At 41.1% G+C, this 19,519-nt stretch overlaps 1 protein-coding gene across 1 annotated transcript; it reads right to left on the bottom strand.

Moving 5' to 3' along the window:
- Positions 1 to 5,179: 5,179 nt before the first annotated feature.
- On the bottom strand, positions 5,180 to 15,088 carry ttc32 (tetratricopeptide repeat domain 32). Its single transcript, XM_041188216.1, has 3 exons — positions 14,945 to 15,088; positions 13,404 to 13,570; positions 5,180 to 6,483 (listed from the first exon to the last, which is right to left on the bottom strand). The coding sequence occupies exons 1-3, from the start codon at positions 15,061 to 15,063 to the stop codon at positions 6,356 to 6,358; spliced, it is 414 nt and encodes a 137-aa protein (XP_041044150.1). The 5' UTR covers positions 15,064 to 15,088; the 3' UTR covers positions 5,180 to 6,355.
- Positions 15,089 to 19,519: the final 4,431 nt, after the last annotated feature.

The raw sequence follows: 19,519 nt of genomic DNA, 5'->3' as shown, positions 1-19,519 counted from the left end.
AAATATGCCACTTGATTTTTCACATATGGATGAGTAGACCAAACATTTTCACTGTTTTCCACAGCCTCCTTAAAGCTGACTCAATATCTGCTCATCAGCGTTCACAGGGGCTACATACTAAAAGTCCTGTGTACTAAGATGATGTCAGTTGTATAGAGGCACTGGAGAAGTTGCAAAAACAAATCATAGAACCATACAGTCCATTGTGTCTGTGCTGACTCTCTGAAAGAGCAATTCATCTCCAAATAGTCCAGTACATTCCTATCTTTTCAGATAACAATCCAATTCCCTCTTGAATTCCCTCATTTGAACCTGCCGCCGCCACTCTTCGGCAGTGCATTCCAGATCCTAATCACATGTTGCGTGAAAAAGATTTCCCTCATGTCACCATTGCTTCTTTTGCCAATTACCTTAAATCTGTGCCAGCTGGTTCTTGATACTTCCACCAACAGGAACAGTTTCTCCATAGCTACTCTGTCCAGAGCCCTCATGATTTTGAATACCTCTATCAAATCTCCTCTCAGCCTTCTTTTCTCCAAGGAGAACAGTCCCAACGTGTCCAATCTTTCTGTGTAACTCAGAATGTGATACCAGAATTAAGAGGTTCTGGCTATTGGAAAACACAGGAGTTCTCTTCTCTAGAAAAGGGAAGTCTAGGAGTGATCTAATAGATGTCTTTAAAATTATTCAGGGTATGAAAAGATAGATGTGGACAAGATGTTTCCACTTTGGGGGAGTCCACAAGTTGGGGCTATAAATATAAGATAGTTGCTTAGACTTAGATAGTATAAGAAGATGCTGGACAAGCTACAAAGCATTCAAGGTGATTTGTACTTATGACAACTGTGTTGTATGAAGGAATTGTTGCCATGTATCTGGTAGGTGAAGCAATTCGTCTTCTTTCCCATTCTGCTGACATAGGCTAGGATTTGCCCCTCTGCAGGACTGAAAATTCTTGCCCGAAGTCAACGAACCTTTAGCTGTCCATCACATTTTCTGTCCCACTCACAACGATTCCCACTGCAGGAGGGACCAGAAAACCCCAGCAATATGTAATTTATTTTTTTACCTAAACATACAGTTGCCTTGTACGGTGGGTCTATTTAAGAGTTAGCGTGCAGCAGGATAGTAATCATACTGCCCCTCCATGGTGATGGACTTTAAGCTGTGAAAGCAGTGGCTCACTTAGCAGAAGTGTGCAAGGTGAACAGAGGGATGTTACTGATGACCCTAAATATTCACGTGTGCAAGCGCACAGCACACTAGCAGTTTACAAAGCTTATGTGTGAATTTAAGGAAGAAAGTATATGACACACATTCAAATTTCGAGGAAGTTTTGCAAGCATTACTTCTGTTAAAAGCAACTGATTGAGGTTAAAAATAAAGTTATAATAAACATGTATGGAAATAAATTTACCAAAATTTCATGCAAAGTGGTGTAAAAGAGTGAAAAAAAAATGCTGCGAGAGAAACACCACTGAGGGAAAACAACTGAAATGTGTCAACCACTACTTTGGGCAGAACCGATGTGACAACACAATCTGGGTGCACCTGACGTCGTGTCATTTTGCAACATGATTTTCTGGTGATCTGGTTAGGTAGGTTGGATTCATATTCCAGCCTGCATGCATCTACCTGCATTCCCAAGATATATTTCACCTTTGAAGTAGGAACTGTTTTGCATTAGCTTCACAAACACCAGCAAAAATAAAAATGACCAGTTGTGGGCTAAATTTAGTAAAATTTTATGGCGTAACATTTCATATCAGGTATAAATCTCTCATTTCCGAGAAATGCCTGTACTAACTGAACTGACATTAAAGATTATTTAGGATTACATTGTTTTTTTACTTAGAAATATGTCAAGGAACTATCATATTTTTCCTAATATTATTGTGGGATACTTTAAAGCAGGCTGATGTGTGTGCATATCTTTGGCTGTGTGTGTGTGGCTAATTTAATTAAACTAGAACAGACTACAAGAGGTAGTGAGACTTCAGATACAAATGAAGAAGAAATACACGTGAAAAAACTTGAATTAGAGGCAAAAGAAAAAGAGAATTGGAATTGAAAAGGCTAGAGGCAGAAGAAAAGGAAAAGGAAAATGAGGGAGCATTTCAAATAGAAATGAGAAAACATGACCTCCAGAGGGAGAAGCTAGCAATGGAGGAAAGAGAAAAGGAAAGCAAAGAAGAATATCAGTTTGAAAGGCTAGAAGTTAAAGAAGAGACTTCAGATACTGAGGTAGGTTCTGATGGTGAAACAACCACATCCAACTGCAAATCCAGAGGGGAGATGTTCAAATTTGTACAGGCTTTTCCGTAGTTTGAGGAAAGGGATGCAGAGGCATTCCTTATTTTACTTGAGAAGACAGCCAAGCAAATGAAATGGCCACAAGAAATCTGGACATTGCTTTTACAGTCTAGGTTGGTAGGTAGAACTCATGAGGTATATGCATCGCTGTCAGAAGTATCGGTGGACTATAAGGCAGTAAAAAAAGACTATTTTGAGTGCATATGAATTGGTTCCTGAGGCGTACAGGTTGATATTTCAGAATGTAAGGAAACAGCATGGTCGGACTTATATTGAGTTTGAGAGAGTAAAACAAAGTAATTTTGACCAATGGATACAGGCATTAAAGGTAGAGGCAACATATGCAACTCTTAGAGATGCAATTCTTTTGGAAGAATGTAAAGGTTCAATTCCTTCAGTAGTTAGAACTCAGGTGGAAGAAGGGGGTTAAAACAGCTAGGCAAGCAACAGAGATAGCTGAAGATTGTGAGCTAGTCCATAGATCTAAACCTATTTTGTGTCACCCTTTTAAATCCGAGAAAGATAGAAATTGGGAAGGTGAAAGGAAGGCAGGTAGTCAGGGAAGAGGAGTAGGCGGAAATTATCAGGGAGTTTCTCCTCAGACCAGAAAGGAAGGTGCTGAGGGTAGAGGTGACACTCAAAGATTTAAATGTTTCCACTGTAATAAGGTGGGGTACACAAAGGCAATGTGTTGGAGGTTACAGGGAAACCTATTGCAGTAGTTGGAACGCAGAAATGTTCCGGAAATAAAAGTACTGTGGGTTCTGAGATCCAGGGGCAAGGAAAACCAGTGGTTTGTGTACAGGTGAAGCGGGAAGACTCAGTGGTAGGTAAAAAGTGGGAACGTGTTCGCAATTTACCCATGGGAGTTCTGAAGGGTAGATTACAGAAATGTTTAAAGATTTTGTGTGTGAAAGGGAAGTTACCATGTATACAAGGTGGAGTAGGCAAAGATGTTAAAATTTTAAGGGATACAGGTGCTAGTCAGTTATGGGATAGTGCTATTTGTTGTCCAGAGGGACTATTGCAGGAAAGAGTGGTAATAAGTGGAATTCATGGACATGCTAAATCTATTCCATTGTGGAAGGTAAATTTAAAAAGTAAGTTGAAAACAGGTGAGGTGATTGTTGGAGTAGTGGAAAAATTGCTCATTACAGGGGTTCAATTATCTTAGGTAATGATATAGCTGGGTCACAGCTGTTGGTGGTGCCTACAGTAGTTGAGTGGCCTGTGGAGCTGCATTCAACAGAGATGTTGCAGAAAGTATATCCTGGATTGTTTCCAGGTTGTGTAGTAATGAGATCACAAACTCACAGGTTGAAACAGAAGGAGGGGTTTAAAAAGCAGGGGAAGGATGCTGACATCAAACTAGCTGGATCTGTGTTTGAAAAGATTGTGCAGGAAGAGAAGGTTGAGGAGAATAAGAACATAAGAAATAGGAACAGGAGTAGACCATTCGGCTCTTCGACCCTGCTCTGCCATTCAATAAGATCAAGGCTGATCTTGAATTTCGATTTCCACGTTCCATCTACCCCGATAACCTTCCATTCCTTTGCCTAACAAGAAGCTATCTATCCCTGCCTTAAAAACATTCAACAACCCCACCTCCAATACCCTCTGAGGCAGAGAATTCCAAAGTCGGACAACCCTCTGAGAGAAAAAAATTGTCCTCATCTCTGTTCTAAATGGGCGACCTCTAATTTTAAAACACTGCCCCCTAATTCTGGACCCACCCACAAGAGGAAACATCTTTTCGTTGTCCACCTTGTCAAGGCCGTTCAGGATTTTGTACCCTTCAATCAAGTAACCCCTCACTCTTCTAAACTCCAGTGAAAACAAGCCCAGTCTGTCCAGCCTTTCCTCACAAAACAACCCGCTCATTCCAGGTCTCAATCTGGTGAACCTCCTCTGAACCGCCTCCAATGCATTTATATCCTTCCTTAAATAAGGAGACCAAAACTGCACACAGTATTCCAGGTGCGATCTTACCAATGCCCTGTTTAACTCAAGCATAACATCCTTACTTTTATGTTCAAAACCTCTCGTAATAAAGGATAGCATTCCATTAGCCTTCTTAATTACTTGTTTTCCTGCATACTAACTTTTTGTGACTAAAGTACTAAAACACCTAGATCCATGTGCACCTCAGGATTATGCAGCCGTTCTCCATTTAAGTAATATTCTGCTTTTTTGTACTTCCTGCCAAAGTGAACAACTTCACATTTTCCCACATTAAACTTAATTTGCCAGATCTTTGCCCACTCACTCAGCCTATCTATATCCATCTGCAACCTCCTCATATCCTCTTCATAACATACTTTCCTACCTATCTTTGTGTCATCTGCAAATTTACCTACCATGTCTTCACTCCCCTCATCTAAGTCATTGATGTAAATCGTAAAAAGCCCCAGCATAGGGGGCATCTTACTGGAAGTTTGTACCAATTTTAGCAAGTGTGGTTGCAGCATTGATGGAAGCACTAAAAAGAACAAGAAATTTCAATGGACACAAGAGTGTCAAAATGCATTTGACAGTTTAAAAACTGTGTTGACTACTACACTAGTTTTGGCAGCACCTAATTATGCCAAGCAGTTTAAGTTGGCAATTGACGCAAGTGATTTAGGTATTGGTGCTGTGTTGTTACAAGAAGATGAAGCAGGAATTGAAAAGCCAGTAGGATATTTTTCACAGAAGCTGAATGTACATCAGAAAAGACACTCATCCATCGAAAAAGAGACTCTAGGTCTGGTGTTAGGGTTGCAGCATTTAGAGGTTTATGTTCCAAACAATTCTTCAGAAACAATTGTTTGTACAGACCATGATGCTTTAAAATATCTAGACAAATTTCAAGACCGAAGTGCAAAACTGTTCAGAAAGAGTTTATTACTGCAACCGTTTACTTTGCAGGTTATACATGTGGCAGGAAGAGAAAATTTAATTGCGGATGTCTCTGTTGATACAAAGGATTTGTATATATTATGTTAATGCATGTACCTGGTAGTGTAATAGTTTTGTGTATTTGAATGAATATAGTAAGCAATGTAAGATGGGTTGATAAACTGAAACTGTCTTTTAAAATTATGATGGTCAAGGAACTATCATATTTTTCCTAATATTATTGTGGGATACTTTAAAGCAGGTTTATGTGTGTGCATGTTTGGTTCTATATGTGTGGCTAATTTAATTAAACTAGAGATGGTTAGACTGCAAGGTTTAAATTATAGAAGAAGTGAGGTGTAAAACAGGCATTTGAAATGGAGATGAGTAGAGCTAGGGTGAGGTCAGCAGATACGGTGTGAATGAAATTTGCATTTTTAGATAAGTGGAGAAGTGTCTGATTTTCAAAGGGACATGGAAGTTATTTATAATTGGCAAGATAAATAAGGCAAGGTTGTTGATTTTTCCCAAAAGTGCTGGCCATGATGCTAACATGAAAGGTTTTTATATTCTGGGAAAAGTAATTTCTAAAGACGAGTAGAAACAATGGGATTTACAAATCAAAAAGGGAGAAATTTATTTCAAGAAGGATGAAAGGCTGCGTGAGGTGTGGCCGAGTGAAATCTTGAAAGGTGGCTATGTGAAACAGACTTGGAGAAAAAGCCTCTAACCATCCTGAAGAAGTTTGCTGTTCCAGTAACCAAAATTGTGTTAAAAGCTTTTGGAAGTGCATTGTCCACTGGGTGCTTGTGATGATATTGCTGCTTGACTTTATAAATTTGGAATCTATTTGGACTGTTGCCTTAAAGGGTGTGTGTGTTGAGAGTCTGGTTAAGTAGAAATTTTGGGAACTGTTTTAATGGTGTAACTGTAATCTTGTGTGTTAATGTTTTAATTTAATCTTTAAAATCTCTAAAGATGACAGTGGACTCATCACTTCTGACTTCATGCACAAGCCTTCACGCAATAAATACAAATTGCAAAATTGTTGTGATGGTGTGGCCAAGTTTTCTTTGTGGATTTGGTCAGCCTGGCAAATACTAGCCACCACATCATAACAAATAGTACACACACAAACCAACGTTTATAATCCGGCTGCCATAACCTAGTATCCTCTACTTTCTTTCTCATTTTTATCTATTAGTGTCTGTTCAAGACTCAATCTGGCATCTTTAAAATCTGGATTCAAGGTCAATGTTTTCTTGAAGTCTTCGAATGCCTGGTCAAAAAATCCTGAAAAGGAAAAAAATATCATGTCATTTTGTCTTTATATTAGATAAAATCTGTGAATAATGTGCTGGTTTTCTTTTTCCATAACTGATAAAACTACTGTAAACTTTAGAAATTATTATATTACAGAAAATGTGAAACTGTATAGTGTTAAAAGTGGTTAATTTATTGAAATCCCTTACAGCATTATGTCACTAAAAATGAAATAATGTGAGAGCTTATCTACGGTTTTTAAAAATTTGCACAAAGGCTGAAAGTGACACAGCAAGGCTGTATTCATAGCCCCATGCCTAGTTATCATGAGGAGGGGGCAGTGGGCTCTCTCTAAACTGTTGCAGACTTTATGACGATGGTAGGCCCAGAACAGCGAAGGAATTCCAGAATATTCATCCAGTAACAATGGAGAAACAATAATATATGTCCAAGGAAGCACAGCGTGTGACCTGAAAGGGAATTTGGAGGTGTAACCTATGAATGAAGACACCAGGCATACCTAGAAATGAGGTGTCAACCTGGTGAAGCTACAACACAGGACTACTTGCGTGCCAAACAGCATTAGCAGCCAGTGATAAACAGAACTAAGCAATTCCACAACCAACGGCTCAGGTCTAAGCTCTGCAGTCCTGCCACATCCAGTCTTGAATGATTGTCAACAATTGAACAACTCACTGGAGGAAGAGGCTCCACAAAATATCCCAATCCACAATGATGGGGGAGCCCAGCACATCAGTGCAAAAGATAAGGCTGAAGCATTTGCTACAATCTTCAGCCAGAGGTGCCGAGTGGATGTCCCACCTTGGCCTCCTCTAGAGGTCCCCAGCATCACAGATGCCAGTCTTCAACCAAGTTGATTCACTCCACGCGATATCAAGAGATGCTGAAGGTGCTGGAAATTACAAAAGTTATAGGCCCTGACAATATTCCGGCAAAAGTAGTGAAGACCTGTGCTCCAGAACTTGCTGTGCCCCTAGCCAAGTTGTTCCAGTACAATTATAACACTGGCATCTAGCCGGCAATGAGGAAAATTGCGCAGGCATGTCCGATACACAAAAAGGATAACTCTTTCGAGTACAAACACGTTTCCATCTGTTCCTATTCAGATGAAGTTACATTGTTTCATAGTTTGCCATTGTGAGATTTGAACTCTTGATCTTGGGGTTACAAGCTCAGTACCATAACCAGGATAAATCCAACCCAGCCAATTACTACCACATTAATCTACCCTTGATCATCAGTAAAGCGATGGAAGGGGTCATCAACAGTGTTATCAAGCGGCACTTGCCTAGCAATAACCTGCTCACTGATGCTCAGTTTGCATTTTGCCAGAGTCACTCAGCTCCTGACCTCATTACAACCTTCGGTCAAACATGAACAAAAGAGCTGAACTCAAGAGGTGAGGTAAGAGTGACTGCAACTTGACATTAATGCAGCATTTGACGAGTGTGGCATCAAGGAGCCCCAGCAAAACTGCAGTCAATGGGAATCGGGGGAAAACTCCCCACTGGTTGGAGTCATACCTAGCACAAAGGAAGATGGCTATGGTTGTTGGAGTTCAATCATCTCAGATCCAGGATTTCACTGCAGGAGATCCTCAGGGTGGTGTCCTGGGCCCAACCATCTTCAGCTGCTTCATCAAGGACCTTCCTTCCATCATAAGGTCAGAAATGGGGCTGTTCGCTGATGATTGTGCAATGTTCATCACTGTTCGTGACTCCTCAGACATTGAAGCAGTCCACGTTCAAATGCAGCAAGACCTGGCTTGGGCTGACAAATTGCCAGTAACATTCAAGCCACACAAGTGCTAGACAACGACCATCTCCAACAAGGGAGAATCTAATCATTGCCCCTTGACATTCAATGGCATCACCATCGCTGAATCCCCAACTATCAGCACCCTGTTACCATTGACCAGAAACTTTACTGGACTAGCCATATAAATACTGTGGCTACAAGAGCAGGTCAGAGGCTAGGAATCCTGCGATGAATAACTCACCCTCTGACTCACCAAAACCTGTCCACCATCAAAAGGCACAAGTCAGGAGTGTGATGAGTGTGACTGTCCACTTGCCTGGATGAGTGCAGCTTCAATAACACTCAAGAAGCTTGACACTATCCAGGTAAAATAGCCCACTTGATTGACACCCCATCCACAAATATTCACTCCCTCCACCACCGATGAACAGTAGCAGCAATGTATACCATCTATAAGATGCACTGCAGAAACTCACCAAGGCTCCTTAAGCAGCACATTTCAAACCCACGACCAGTAACGTATAGAGGGACAGGACAGCAGACACATGGGAAAACTACCTTCCCTCAAAGCCACTCACCATCCTGACTTGGAACCATATCATCATTCCCTCAACATCTGGGTCAAAATCCTGAAACTCCCTTCCTAACAGCACTGTGGGCTCTAGCTACACCACAGGGACCGCAGCAGTTCAAGAAGGCAGCTCATCACCACCCTCACAAGGGCAATTAGGGATTGGCAATAAATGCTGGCCCAGCCAGCGAACCCCACATCCCATAAATTAATTTTAAAAAGATATAGTAGAAAGATTTTGCAAATAGGAATCATAACAAAATATGATAAAATTGTGACATTTTGCAACAAAATGGAAAATAAACAAAACATTTTCATCTCAATCAAAATATTTTTCAAGCAAATAAAATGTCTGTAAAAAAATAAAGCACGATGGTATTAATCAAAGTGAACTGCAGTATAAAACTCAGCATTCATTGCCATTCAACTCACCTACCCATACTGGATGAGTGATAACACACTTCCACCTAGCCACTAGATGGTAGACTGTACACTCTCCTTAAAGGGCTACTTTACAGAAGCTAACACTGATTTTTAGAGTAACATTAACAGTCTCAGCCTAAAGAAAGAGCAATAGAGTAGGAAGTAGCCTTTAGGGATTTTTTGAATGTTGGTTTCCCAATCAGGAACAAAGCACCAAGGGCCATAGTATAGGACATCACCAAAGCTGAAAAGAGTAAAAGAGAAAACAAAGTAAATTAGGAAATGGTGATTTGGAATCTCCTAATTTAAGAATTAAATGGCCAAAGGAAAGGAAAGTGAAAGGAAAGCCCTAGATTTTCACAAATGTGAAGGGAGGGGTGAATTAAAGCACAAGCCTGTGCCATCGACCCACTGGAAATGTAGGGATGAAGAAGAGCATATAGAATAGACTTAGAGTTTATATGGAATGAGACAAATGTTCAGATGAATTTTGATCTTAGAAAAATCAACAAGTAGAGAAAGACATTGTGAAACGTTGGAGGCTAGAGGTGAATGAAGGATTAGCTATCAGACAAGTTTTAGCCTTTATCTTGGCCAGAAGTGTAAGTCAGCTTTTGGGAGATACATCCATAGATATGAGAGCAGTGTTTTAACCCTTGGATTGATCTAGGCTTTGTGAAGAATTAAGAGTTGTCGAAGGAAAACAAGTGTTTGGAACAATGTAACATACTAACTTTTTGGAGGCAGGTTCAGCAAGGAGACATGGGTAGAGTCACAGAGTTTTACAGCACAGAAACAGTACCTTTGGCCCATTGTGTCCATGCCAGCCATCAAGCACCTATCTATTCAAATCCCATTTTCCAGTTCCAGTTAGAGACAGAAAAATTAAGAATTTCAACTGATGAAGGAGAAATAAGGATGGAGCAACTCAAAGTAAGAGATAGTACCTTTAATGGCTCTGCCCTTAGCTATTAGTTAAGCTTGTGATATAAAAGGGACATGGTAAGAGAGGAAACACTTCACTGTGTCTAAGATCTCTTACGAATTCCTTTCCAAATCTTTTCAGTGGGGATGTGTACTCCTCACCCACTCTTTTGATCTATAGAGTATAACCTTTATAAGCAATTTACTGACTCTAATTGACCTCACCAATTTACAACTATCAACAATTACCTTAATTCTCACTGGGAGTACTTGAGCACGGCCTTACAAGAGCAGCCAAGTGGACAAAGAACCGTATTTAACTTCAGACCACCTGAGATCATCCACTGGTTGCACCAAATTATTTTTGCTAAAGATCTGAGAATGACCACTAAAACTCTGCAAAAAAATGACCGACAGAACTGTCTACCAGACCATTGATAGTATTCTTGATTTTTCCTGGGGTCCTTTGTGTTCAAGTTCAGAAGAAATCCATTGAAGAAATTACCCTCATATTAATGCCCGCTAATTCATGACCTGAAGCATGAATGTCTTTCTCCACAGTTCCTTTTTCCTTTTTGTCCTCTTTCTCTTCAAAGAGGATGGAACATATCTCTTAAGTAACCACTGCCTCAAGTGACTTGGTCACCTGAGGCATTAGCTTTTTTAAAAAATTCTTTCATGGATGTGCATCTGTGGCCCATCCCTAATTGCCCTTGATCTGAATGACTTGCTAGGACATTTCAGAGGGCAGTTAAGATTCAACTACATTGCTGTGGACCTGGAGTCACATGTAGGCCAGACCAGGTAGAGATTGCAGATTTCCTTCCCGAAAGTACATTGGTCAACCAGATAAGTTTTCACAGCAATCAAAGGTAAGTTTCATAGCCACCATTACTGAAACTAGTTTTTAATTCCAGGCTTTTGATTAATTGAATTTAAATTCCACCAGCTGCTGTAATGGGACTTAAACCCGTATCTCTAAGCCTCTGCATTATTAGCCTAGTGACATTATCACTAAGCCACCATCTCCCCATTAGGTGCTATCCCTGTTGTACACTTTTGGAACCTGAACTTGTACTGAGCTTGAGGTCCAATGAAATGACCCTGCCTCAGCTAGTGCTGTCTCTAAAAGTTAGAGTGGCGGCTGAACAGGCAAGCTAAGTTCCAGCGATGTTTCAAACACTTAGGATGCAACTTTAAACTATTTTTTTCAGGAACCCTCCAAAGATAAGATCTTTGACAAAGGTTCTTTCTGTTCAGGGAAGTGTGTTGGTGTTGATGGGTTCATTCAATCACTGGAGCTGCTTCTAGGGCCTCTGTATCAAAACAGCCTCTGAACGACTAAGATAAAGGCAAAATACTGCATATGCTGGAAATCTGAAACAAAAACAAAAATTGCTACAAAAACTCAGCAGGTCTGACAGTATCTATGGAGAGAAAGACAGAGTTAAAAAGTAGAAATGTGGTGAAATATATACTGTTTAAGTGGGTGGGACAGGTGGAGCTGGATAGAAGACCAGTGATAGGTGGAAGCAAAGGAGAGATTGCAAAAGATGTCATTAAAAAGGTTGAAGGGGTGTTGATGGTGGTGATACTGGCTAGAAGTGCTAATGGTGACATTAAGAGTAGAAAGCAGATGAGAAAGTGACAGAAGGCCCTAGTGAGGGTGGGGTGGGGGGAGAAAAGATAAAAATAGGCTAAAAGGTGGGGATCAAACAATGAATGGAAATCAATTTTAAAAATAATAATAGAAGTAGGTGGGGAAAAAATGTATATATAAAAACTTAAAAATAAATATTTGAAAAAAGGGGATCAAAAAGGGGTGAGGATGGAGGAGAGAGTTCATGGTCTGAAGTTGTTGAACTCAATATTCAGTCCGGAAGGCTGTAAAGTGCCTAACCGGAAGATGAGGTGCTGTTCCCCCAGTTTGCGTTGAGCTTCACTGGAACATTGCAGCAGGCCAAGGACGGACATGTGGGCAAGACAGCAGGGTAGTGTGTTGAAATGGCAAGCGACAGGAAAGTCTGGGTCATTCTTACAGACAGACCGAAGGTGTTCCTCAAAGCGGTCACCCAGTCTGCGTTTGGTCTCTCCAATATAGAGGAGACCGCATTGGGAGCAGCGAATGCGTGAGACCAAATTGAGGGAAGTGCAAGTGAAATGCTGCTTCACTTGAAAGGAGTGTTTGGATCCTTGGACAGTGAGGAGGAGGGGAAGTAAAGGGGCAGGTGTTGCAACTTCGGCGATTGCATGGGAAGGTGCCATGGGAGGGGGTTGAGGTGTAGGGGTGATGGAGGAGTGGACCAGGGTGTCCCAGAAGGAACGGTCCCTACGGAATGCTGATGAGGAGTTGCTGAAGGGAAGATGTGTTTGGTTGTGGCTTCATGCTGGAGTTGGCGGAAATGGCAGAGGATGATCCTTTGAATGCGGAGGCTGGTGGGGTGAAAAGTGAGGACAAGGGAGGCCCTATCATGGTTCTGGGAGGAATAGGAAAGTCCGAGGGCAGAGGCGCAGGAGATGGGTCGGACACGGTTGAGGGCCCTGTCAACAATGTGGGTGGGAAGCCTTGGTTAAGGAAGAAGGGAGACATGTCAGAGCATTGTTTTGGAAAGTGGTATCATTGGAACAGATGCAATGGAGGCAAAGGAACTGAGAGAATGGGATGGAGTCCTTACAGGAAGCAGGGTGTGAGGAGTTGTAGTTGAGGTAGCTGTGGGATTCGGTGGGCTTGTAATGAATATTGCTGGACAGTTTATCACCAGGAATTGAGACAGAGAGGTCAAGGAAGGGAAGGGAAGTGTCAGTGATAGACCATATGAAAGTGATGGAGGGATGGAAACTGGAAGAAAAATTAATACATTTTTCCAGGTCCAAACGAGAGCATGAAGTGGCACCAAAACAGTCAACGATGCACTGGAGAAAGAATTGTGGGAGGGGGCCTGAGGAGGGCTGGAATAAGGAATGTTCCACAAACCCCATAAAGAGACAGGCATAACTGAGGCCCATGCAGGTATCCTCTGAACGACGTTAGGTCAGAACCAAGGCAAATATGACGTAGAGTAAAAACTCTGCTGGTGGAGGGCAAAGACTTTCAAGGACATCGGACACCTTTACCAATGCCGTATAGTAAGACACAATTTAAAGGCCGAATTTAAAACAGTTGATATCAAAAATATATGACCAACAACCTAATCTGACAAGATTGATTTTATTTCAATATTCTACTATGGAAACTGTAAAAGCAAAATGTTACCTAGTCTATAATGTATCAGTCCTCGATTATAATAGGGAACTTCAAAATCTTCTTTGTTTTGAATTGCTAATGTGTAATCGTCCATGGCTTCATAAAAGTCTACTCTTAAGTACTTGATTTGGCCTCTGTTGTTGTATGCATTAGCCAGGTCCTCTGCACAGCACTTGCTGAACAAGAAAAAAAACATTATTCGTCACTAAGACATTATTAGCATCAATCTTACGTGCTACAGAGTAATTTTCTGACTTTAAGTTGCAATAAATGGGTTGGTAAATCAGGTGCACTATGCGGCTAAACTTTTAGCATGTGTTTTTGGCAGGTGAGGCAACTCAAAAAATTCCCACTTTTATCTCAGGATCGAATGCAACATGTGCTCTCCTTACAAGGCAGAGCTGACTAGATTTTAAGAAGTGGAGTACTAGCGATTGTACTTACAATCAGGAAATATCTAACTCTATTTTACACAGATGAAGACTAGAAACATAAATTAAATGGGATTTTAATTGTTTTATTCTATTTACTTTTTAAAAATTCAACTTGCTGTATAAATATTCAACAGAAACTCAAGGTGAACAACAATTTGATTGGAAAGTGTAGAAAACAAAAACAATGGTAACAAATAATGAAAACAGAAAATGCAGTTCAACCAGCTTCTGAGGAGAGAGAACCAGAGTTAACATTTCAAGTCTGTGACCTTTTAATGGAACTGGAAGAAGATAGAGTTTTAAGTTTATAAATAAATACAAAGGCAAGGAAAATGTAGGCTGGGGCAGGGAAGAGCAAAAAGAAATAGGCGAATGCAGGAGAGATTAAATGACAAAAGAGATGATGTGTAAGACAAAAGGCATTGGTAAAGGGACAACTGAAGAAACAAAAGATTGGGCTAAAGGGCACCTGCAGAATCATTACTAGTACTACCTGTTTGAAAAAAAATATTGGAGCAGTGGTTATGATCTAAAATTGTTGACCTCCCTGTTGAATCCCAAAATTGTAAGCCAACTAATCAAAAAGACAAGGTGCTGCTCCTTCAGCTTCTGTTCAGCTTCATTAGAAAAGTATAGGAGACTGCGGATGGAGTGGGAATGGGATGATGAATTAAAATGATGGTCAGGGTCAGGCTTGAGGACTGAATGAAAATGTTCAGCAAAACCATTTGCCAATATACGTTTGGTCTCCCCAATGTAGAGGAAACTGAATCGTGAGCAGCAAATACAGTACACTAAAATTGAAAAAAGTACAAGTAACAGCAATTTGGTTAAAAAAAGACAAGCAATGATTATAAGGGGGCAAAGATGCCCTTCAAGTGGACTACTAAACCAATGTCATTTAATAATTTTGGATGTAAATTAAGGGGGGTGATTCCGTAAAATAGAAGCCTGAGCTGCAGTTCACTGGTTTTATTGCAACTGGGCGAGATTGCTGCTTATCACTAATGTCACTCTTTCCCCTTTTGCAACTGTGCGGAGGAAGGTTCCATAGCCGCGATAAAATCTTTGCTAACAATCCAAGTGCTCGTGGCCGCGTCTAAGGGCCAGACTCACTTTTTCCATTCCCCTTCCGTGCAAATATGAATGAACTTGGTGTAGAATTCTTCTGCGGTTCTTAAGTTCTGCTTCTGGAACTGAAAGTCTGCTTCTCTCAAAACAGCCCGACAGTCCATATTCTCCCTTCCTGTAATAGACAGACCTTGTTCCGGGATTACATCATGGTGGGGCGGGGTCTTAGCCCTATGAATAATGCAAGTGAATGTTTTTGTTACTTCGAAAAATCCAGGGAAAGAGGCCCGGAATGTTGCATTTTTACTTTAAAACCTCGCAGTTAATTGATCATGTTAAAATGCGTTAAACTGATTTACAGTGCGGTCTTGTGCCAACCCACTGGGAGGGGACCAGAATCTTTCTGGTCCATAAATATCAGAGACCAAGGTACTTAAGGTCTAATTCCACTGGCGCACAAAAAAAACCCCTATGAAGCACAATTTCCACGAGGGTTCTCCCATTCACCAACAGTACTTGTTAAACCCTAGATATAAATGGCTGAAAGAAAGAGCTTACATTTATATAGCGCCATCCCAAAATTGTAAACCAACTAATCAAAAAGACAAGGTGCTGCTCCTTCAGCTTCTGTTCAGCTTCATTAGAAAAGTATAGGAGACTGAGGATGGAGTGGGAATGGGATGATGAATTAAAATGATCGTCAGGGTCAGGCTTGTGGAAGGAATGAAAATGTTCAGCAAAACCATTTGCTAATAAACGTTTGGTCTCCCCAATGTAGAGGATACTGAATCGTGAGCAGCAAATACAGTACACTAAAATTGAAAAAAGTACAAGTAACAGCAATTTGATTTAAAAAAAAAGGCAAACAATGATTATTATAAGGGGGCAAAGATGCCCTTCAAGTGGACTACTAAACCAGTGTCTTTTAATAATTTTGGAGGTAAAGTAAGAGGGGTGATTCTGTAAAAGAGAAGCCTGAGTTACAATTCACTGGTTTTATTGCAACTGGGCAAGGTTACTGTTTATCACTAATGTCACTCTTTCCCCTTATGCAGCTGTATGGAGGACATCCCAAATGCTTGTTTATTTTACGTATCTTCAAATTCTTTTCTCCCCTTGGAGAATGGTGTGGAGTATTAGAAGGATTTACAATCTGAACAGCAGCCTGTTGAACTGTATGGTAAAGGCTTTCTCTATCAACTCCTGGAGTGGGACTTGAACCTGGGCCAATTTGCGTACAATCTAGCAGAAATTTGCATAGGCTAACACTTCAGTCCAGTTCTGAATGTTGCCCTAGTGGAGGTGCCATGTTTTAGCTGAGACATTAAACTGAGATCCTGTCTGCTCTCTCAGGTGACGTAGATCCCACAGCACTGTTTCAAAGCAGGGCAGGGGAGTTAACCATGGTATCCTGGTCAATGTTTATCCCCCAATCAGCATCAGAAAACAGATTATGTGACATTATCACATTGCTTTTGGTGGAGTTTGTTGTGCACAAAATTGCTGTGCTCCCTGCATTGCAACAGTTCAAACACTTCAAATGTACTTCATTGGCCACAAGCTTCTTGCAAAGTCTGGTTGGCAAGACCCCACAAGAGCAATTAATAACCAAATCATCTTTTACTGATGTTGGTGGAGGGATAAATATTGGCCAGGACACCAGGCAGAACTGACCTCTTCTTTTTCAAAATAGTCCCACAGGATCTTTTACAATGACTGGAATGGGCATACAGGGCCTTGGTTTAATGTCTCCTCTAAAATATAGCACCCCTTGACAGTGTAGCTCTCCCCCAGTACTGCACTGGAGTATCAGCCTAGATTATGTACTTAAATCCTGGAGTAAAACAATGGGCTGCATTTTACATGCCCCCACCAGGTGCATTTTTGAAAGGCAGGCACATAAAATAGGGCAGATACCCACCCCACCACCTTCCCACCCACCCCGAGGGGCAGGCACCAAGATCAACAACCCACCTGCCATATTTAAATAAATAATCAAGAGTCAATCAGGCTCATTAACAAGTCAATTGACTCAGACAACACATTGCCCATGCCATAAAATGGTTGATGTGGCCAGTGGGGAGGGAGTGGGTGGGAACAAATAAGGGGGGTGGTTTCTTTGGGGGTGCCCTTTACGGATTTGGGGGGGGGGGGGGGGGGGGGGCAGCCTACTTAAGATAGTAACCCCCCACTTCCTACCCACCCTCACATTAAACAAACCAACCCCACCCTCCTCCGTAAACTTCCCAAACTCTCCCCACCCAAGACCCTGGTACCTGCTTCCTGGATCCATGGACATTCTTCTTGTTCCTGGTTGCAGTCCCAACAGCATCCACTAATGCACTCTTGGCCCTCTGGAACTAATGAAGCTGCTGGCCAATCGGATAGGCCAGCAGCACCCAAGGGTGGGACTTCCTCCCCAGCGAGGGACGGAAATCTGACACTGTCCCAATTCTTGTGATATGCTTCACATATCCTATTGCTGACTTTGGATCCACTGGCATATGGGTTAGTGGACATGTTGAGACAGTTCCCAATGTCACGAATAGCCATAGAATGGTTATTATCAATGCTGCCTAGCTAACACATTTTTAACTAGTGTCACCCTGATCAAGCAGCTGCACAGTTGGGAGAAAACTTGCAGGGCTAGGCTACCATAGAGCTGCCAAAAAGGCACAGCCACATCACTGGTAGCTGAAGCCTCCTGTCAATAAATCCAAGTGTCACTTCTATCTTACATCTCTCAGTTTCACAGCAACTAGTCACGTCACATATTGTAGCAACTAGGGAAGCATTGGGAAGCAGCATATCAAGTAGTGATGTGCATCAGATATACATTGTGAAGCACTGGAGTAAATTAGTGGTATTTCTGTTGAACTGTTTTCAGGCTATGCTTATTATGGTGTAAAATATTGCATCATAGGGTGACAGAAATGGCATGGTATGCAGTAGATGTTAGTAAATGTAGAGGTGAGGTGCATAGTTGTTGTGGGCATGGTGTAAATGGAAGGTTATTAATAGAAGGTGTTGATGGAGTAATTATAAGGCCTACCATATCACTGCCAAATTTTGGCCACCATTTATCCTCAGCCTCCTGCAAGTTATCTTCTTGATGGGGCTCAGGGCTCCCATCTCTGGCTATTCCATATGGATTCCTCATTTTGCAGTATGTGAACTACAAACAACAATGCCAGGCAATTTGGTTGTTTTTGCTGGGCTTTACCTTACCACATTCCAGTTGCTATACCACTATGAGCATGGCGCTTACAGAATCAACATCTTAAAATTAAACTTAATAAAGTTAATATCATGAAATTTTAGGTCATCTAAAGTTATTCACTCAAAAATGAATTATGTTACAAACGTGATTACACTTGAAAAGTACTTTGCTGTCTGTTCAGACTTCTTTTTCCTTTTGTCTGTGACATCTTTTGATTATCTCCACCTATCACTGGCTCTACTTGTGCCACCCCCCAGCCCCACCACCCCCCCACCCCCCCACCAGCCCCCACCCCCCACGCCCCCCCCAGCCCCCACCCCAACCCATCCACCCACCCCCCCCAGCCCCCACCCCAACCCACCCCACACCCCAACCCACCCCCAAAGCACCTCTCTTCTATTTTCCTTTGTTCTGTTGAAGGGTCATTTGGACTCGAATCGTTAACTGTGTTCCTCTCGGCAGATGCTGCCAGACTTGCTGAGTTTTTCCAGGTATTTTTGTTTTTCTTTTTACCATCTAATTTCTGTTTTACCAGGAAAAAAAAATATCCCAGATCAATTCAGGGGAAAACAAATCCAAGGAATTCTATCCTTCTATGGTATTAAAAGGTAGAAATGATGGTAAAATAGTCATTATATACAATAACATAACCAGCTTTGATACTGGTTCAGCAAGGGTTGAAGGTCACGTCAGATTTTAGAAATGTAAATACCCATTTTGATCTTTTCAATTATGATACCATACAGCCAGTCTCTTACATTTGGAATTAGGTATATGAGATCTTCCAAGTTTCAAAAGATATTTTCTATTGAAGGTAAAAATCTCCCTCCTCAGATCGTGTTCATCTCAAGAGCTATTCCAATCTATTGACTATTGACACTGTCATATTTGTCTTTCCATGCTTAAGACAGAGGATCTGAGGAAAAGTTAAAAGTTGAACCACAATCTGTGCTCGTCAGATCTCAGAATCTAAATTTTTGACCTATATCAAAAAAGCAAGCCTGAATTATGTCTAGAAATCATCAGAAATTCTACAAAATAATGTACATATAGAAAAAACTCCCAGCAAATGCTATTTTGATTAATTCCTTTAACAAAAGATTAGAATAAAACAGTGCAGGAGCAGGGCTGCATGTTGCAAGGGTGTATGCATTGATAACTGAATGCTGTTTGTAACTCAATGATGTTGAGATCTTAGACGAATCATCCACAAAATGTGACTGGACAAGTGTAGATTATAAATTTGAAGCTCTTTCAAATTAGCCTTGGAGATCAGGGAGAAATTTCACACTTCTTGGAGGTTTGCTGTAGTTAGTTACCTTTTGCAAGAGATTGAGCAGATTTGTTGAGGTCCATGAAGGGACTGTGATGAAAATGGTTGAATTCTTGTCCCATGCTTT

The sequence above is a fragment of the Carcharodon carcharias genome, chromosome 5 (genome assembly GCF_017639515.1).
Source record: "Carcharodon carcharias isolate sCarCar2 chromosome 5, sCarCar2.pri, whole genome shotgun sequence".
NCBI lineage: Eukaryota > Metazoa > Chordata > Chondrichthyes > Lamniformes > Lamnidae > Carcharodon > Carcharodon carcharias.
The sequence above is the reverse complement of the archived record's forward strand: the minus strand, read 5'-3'. Positions and strand labels throughout refer to the sequence as shown.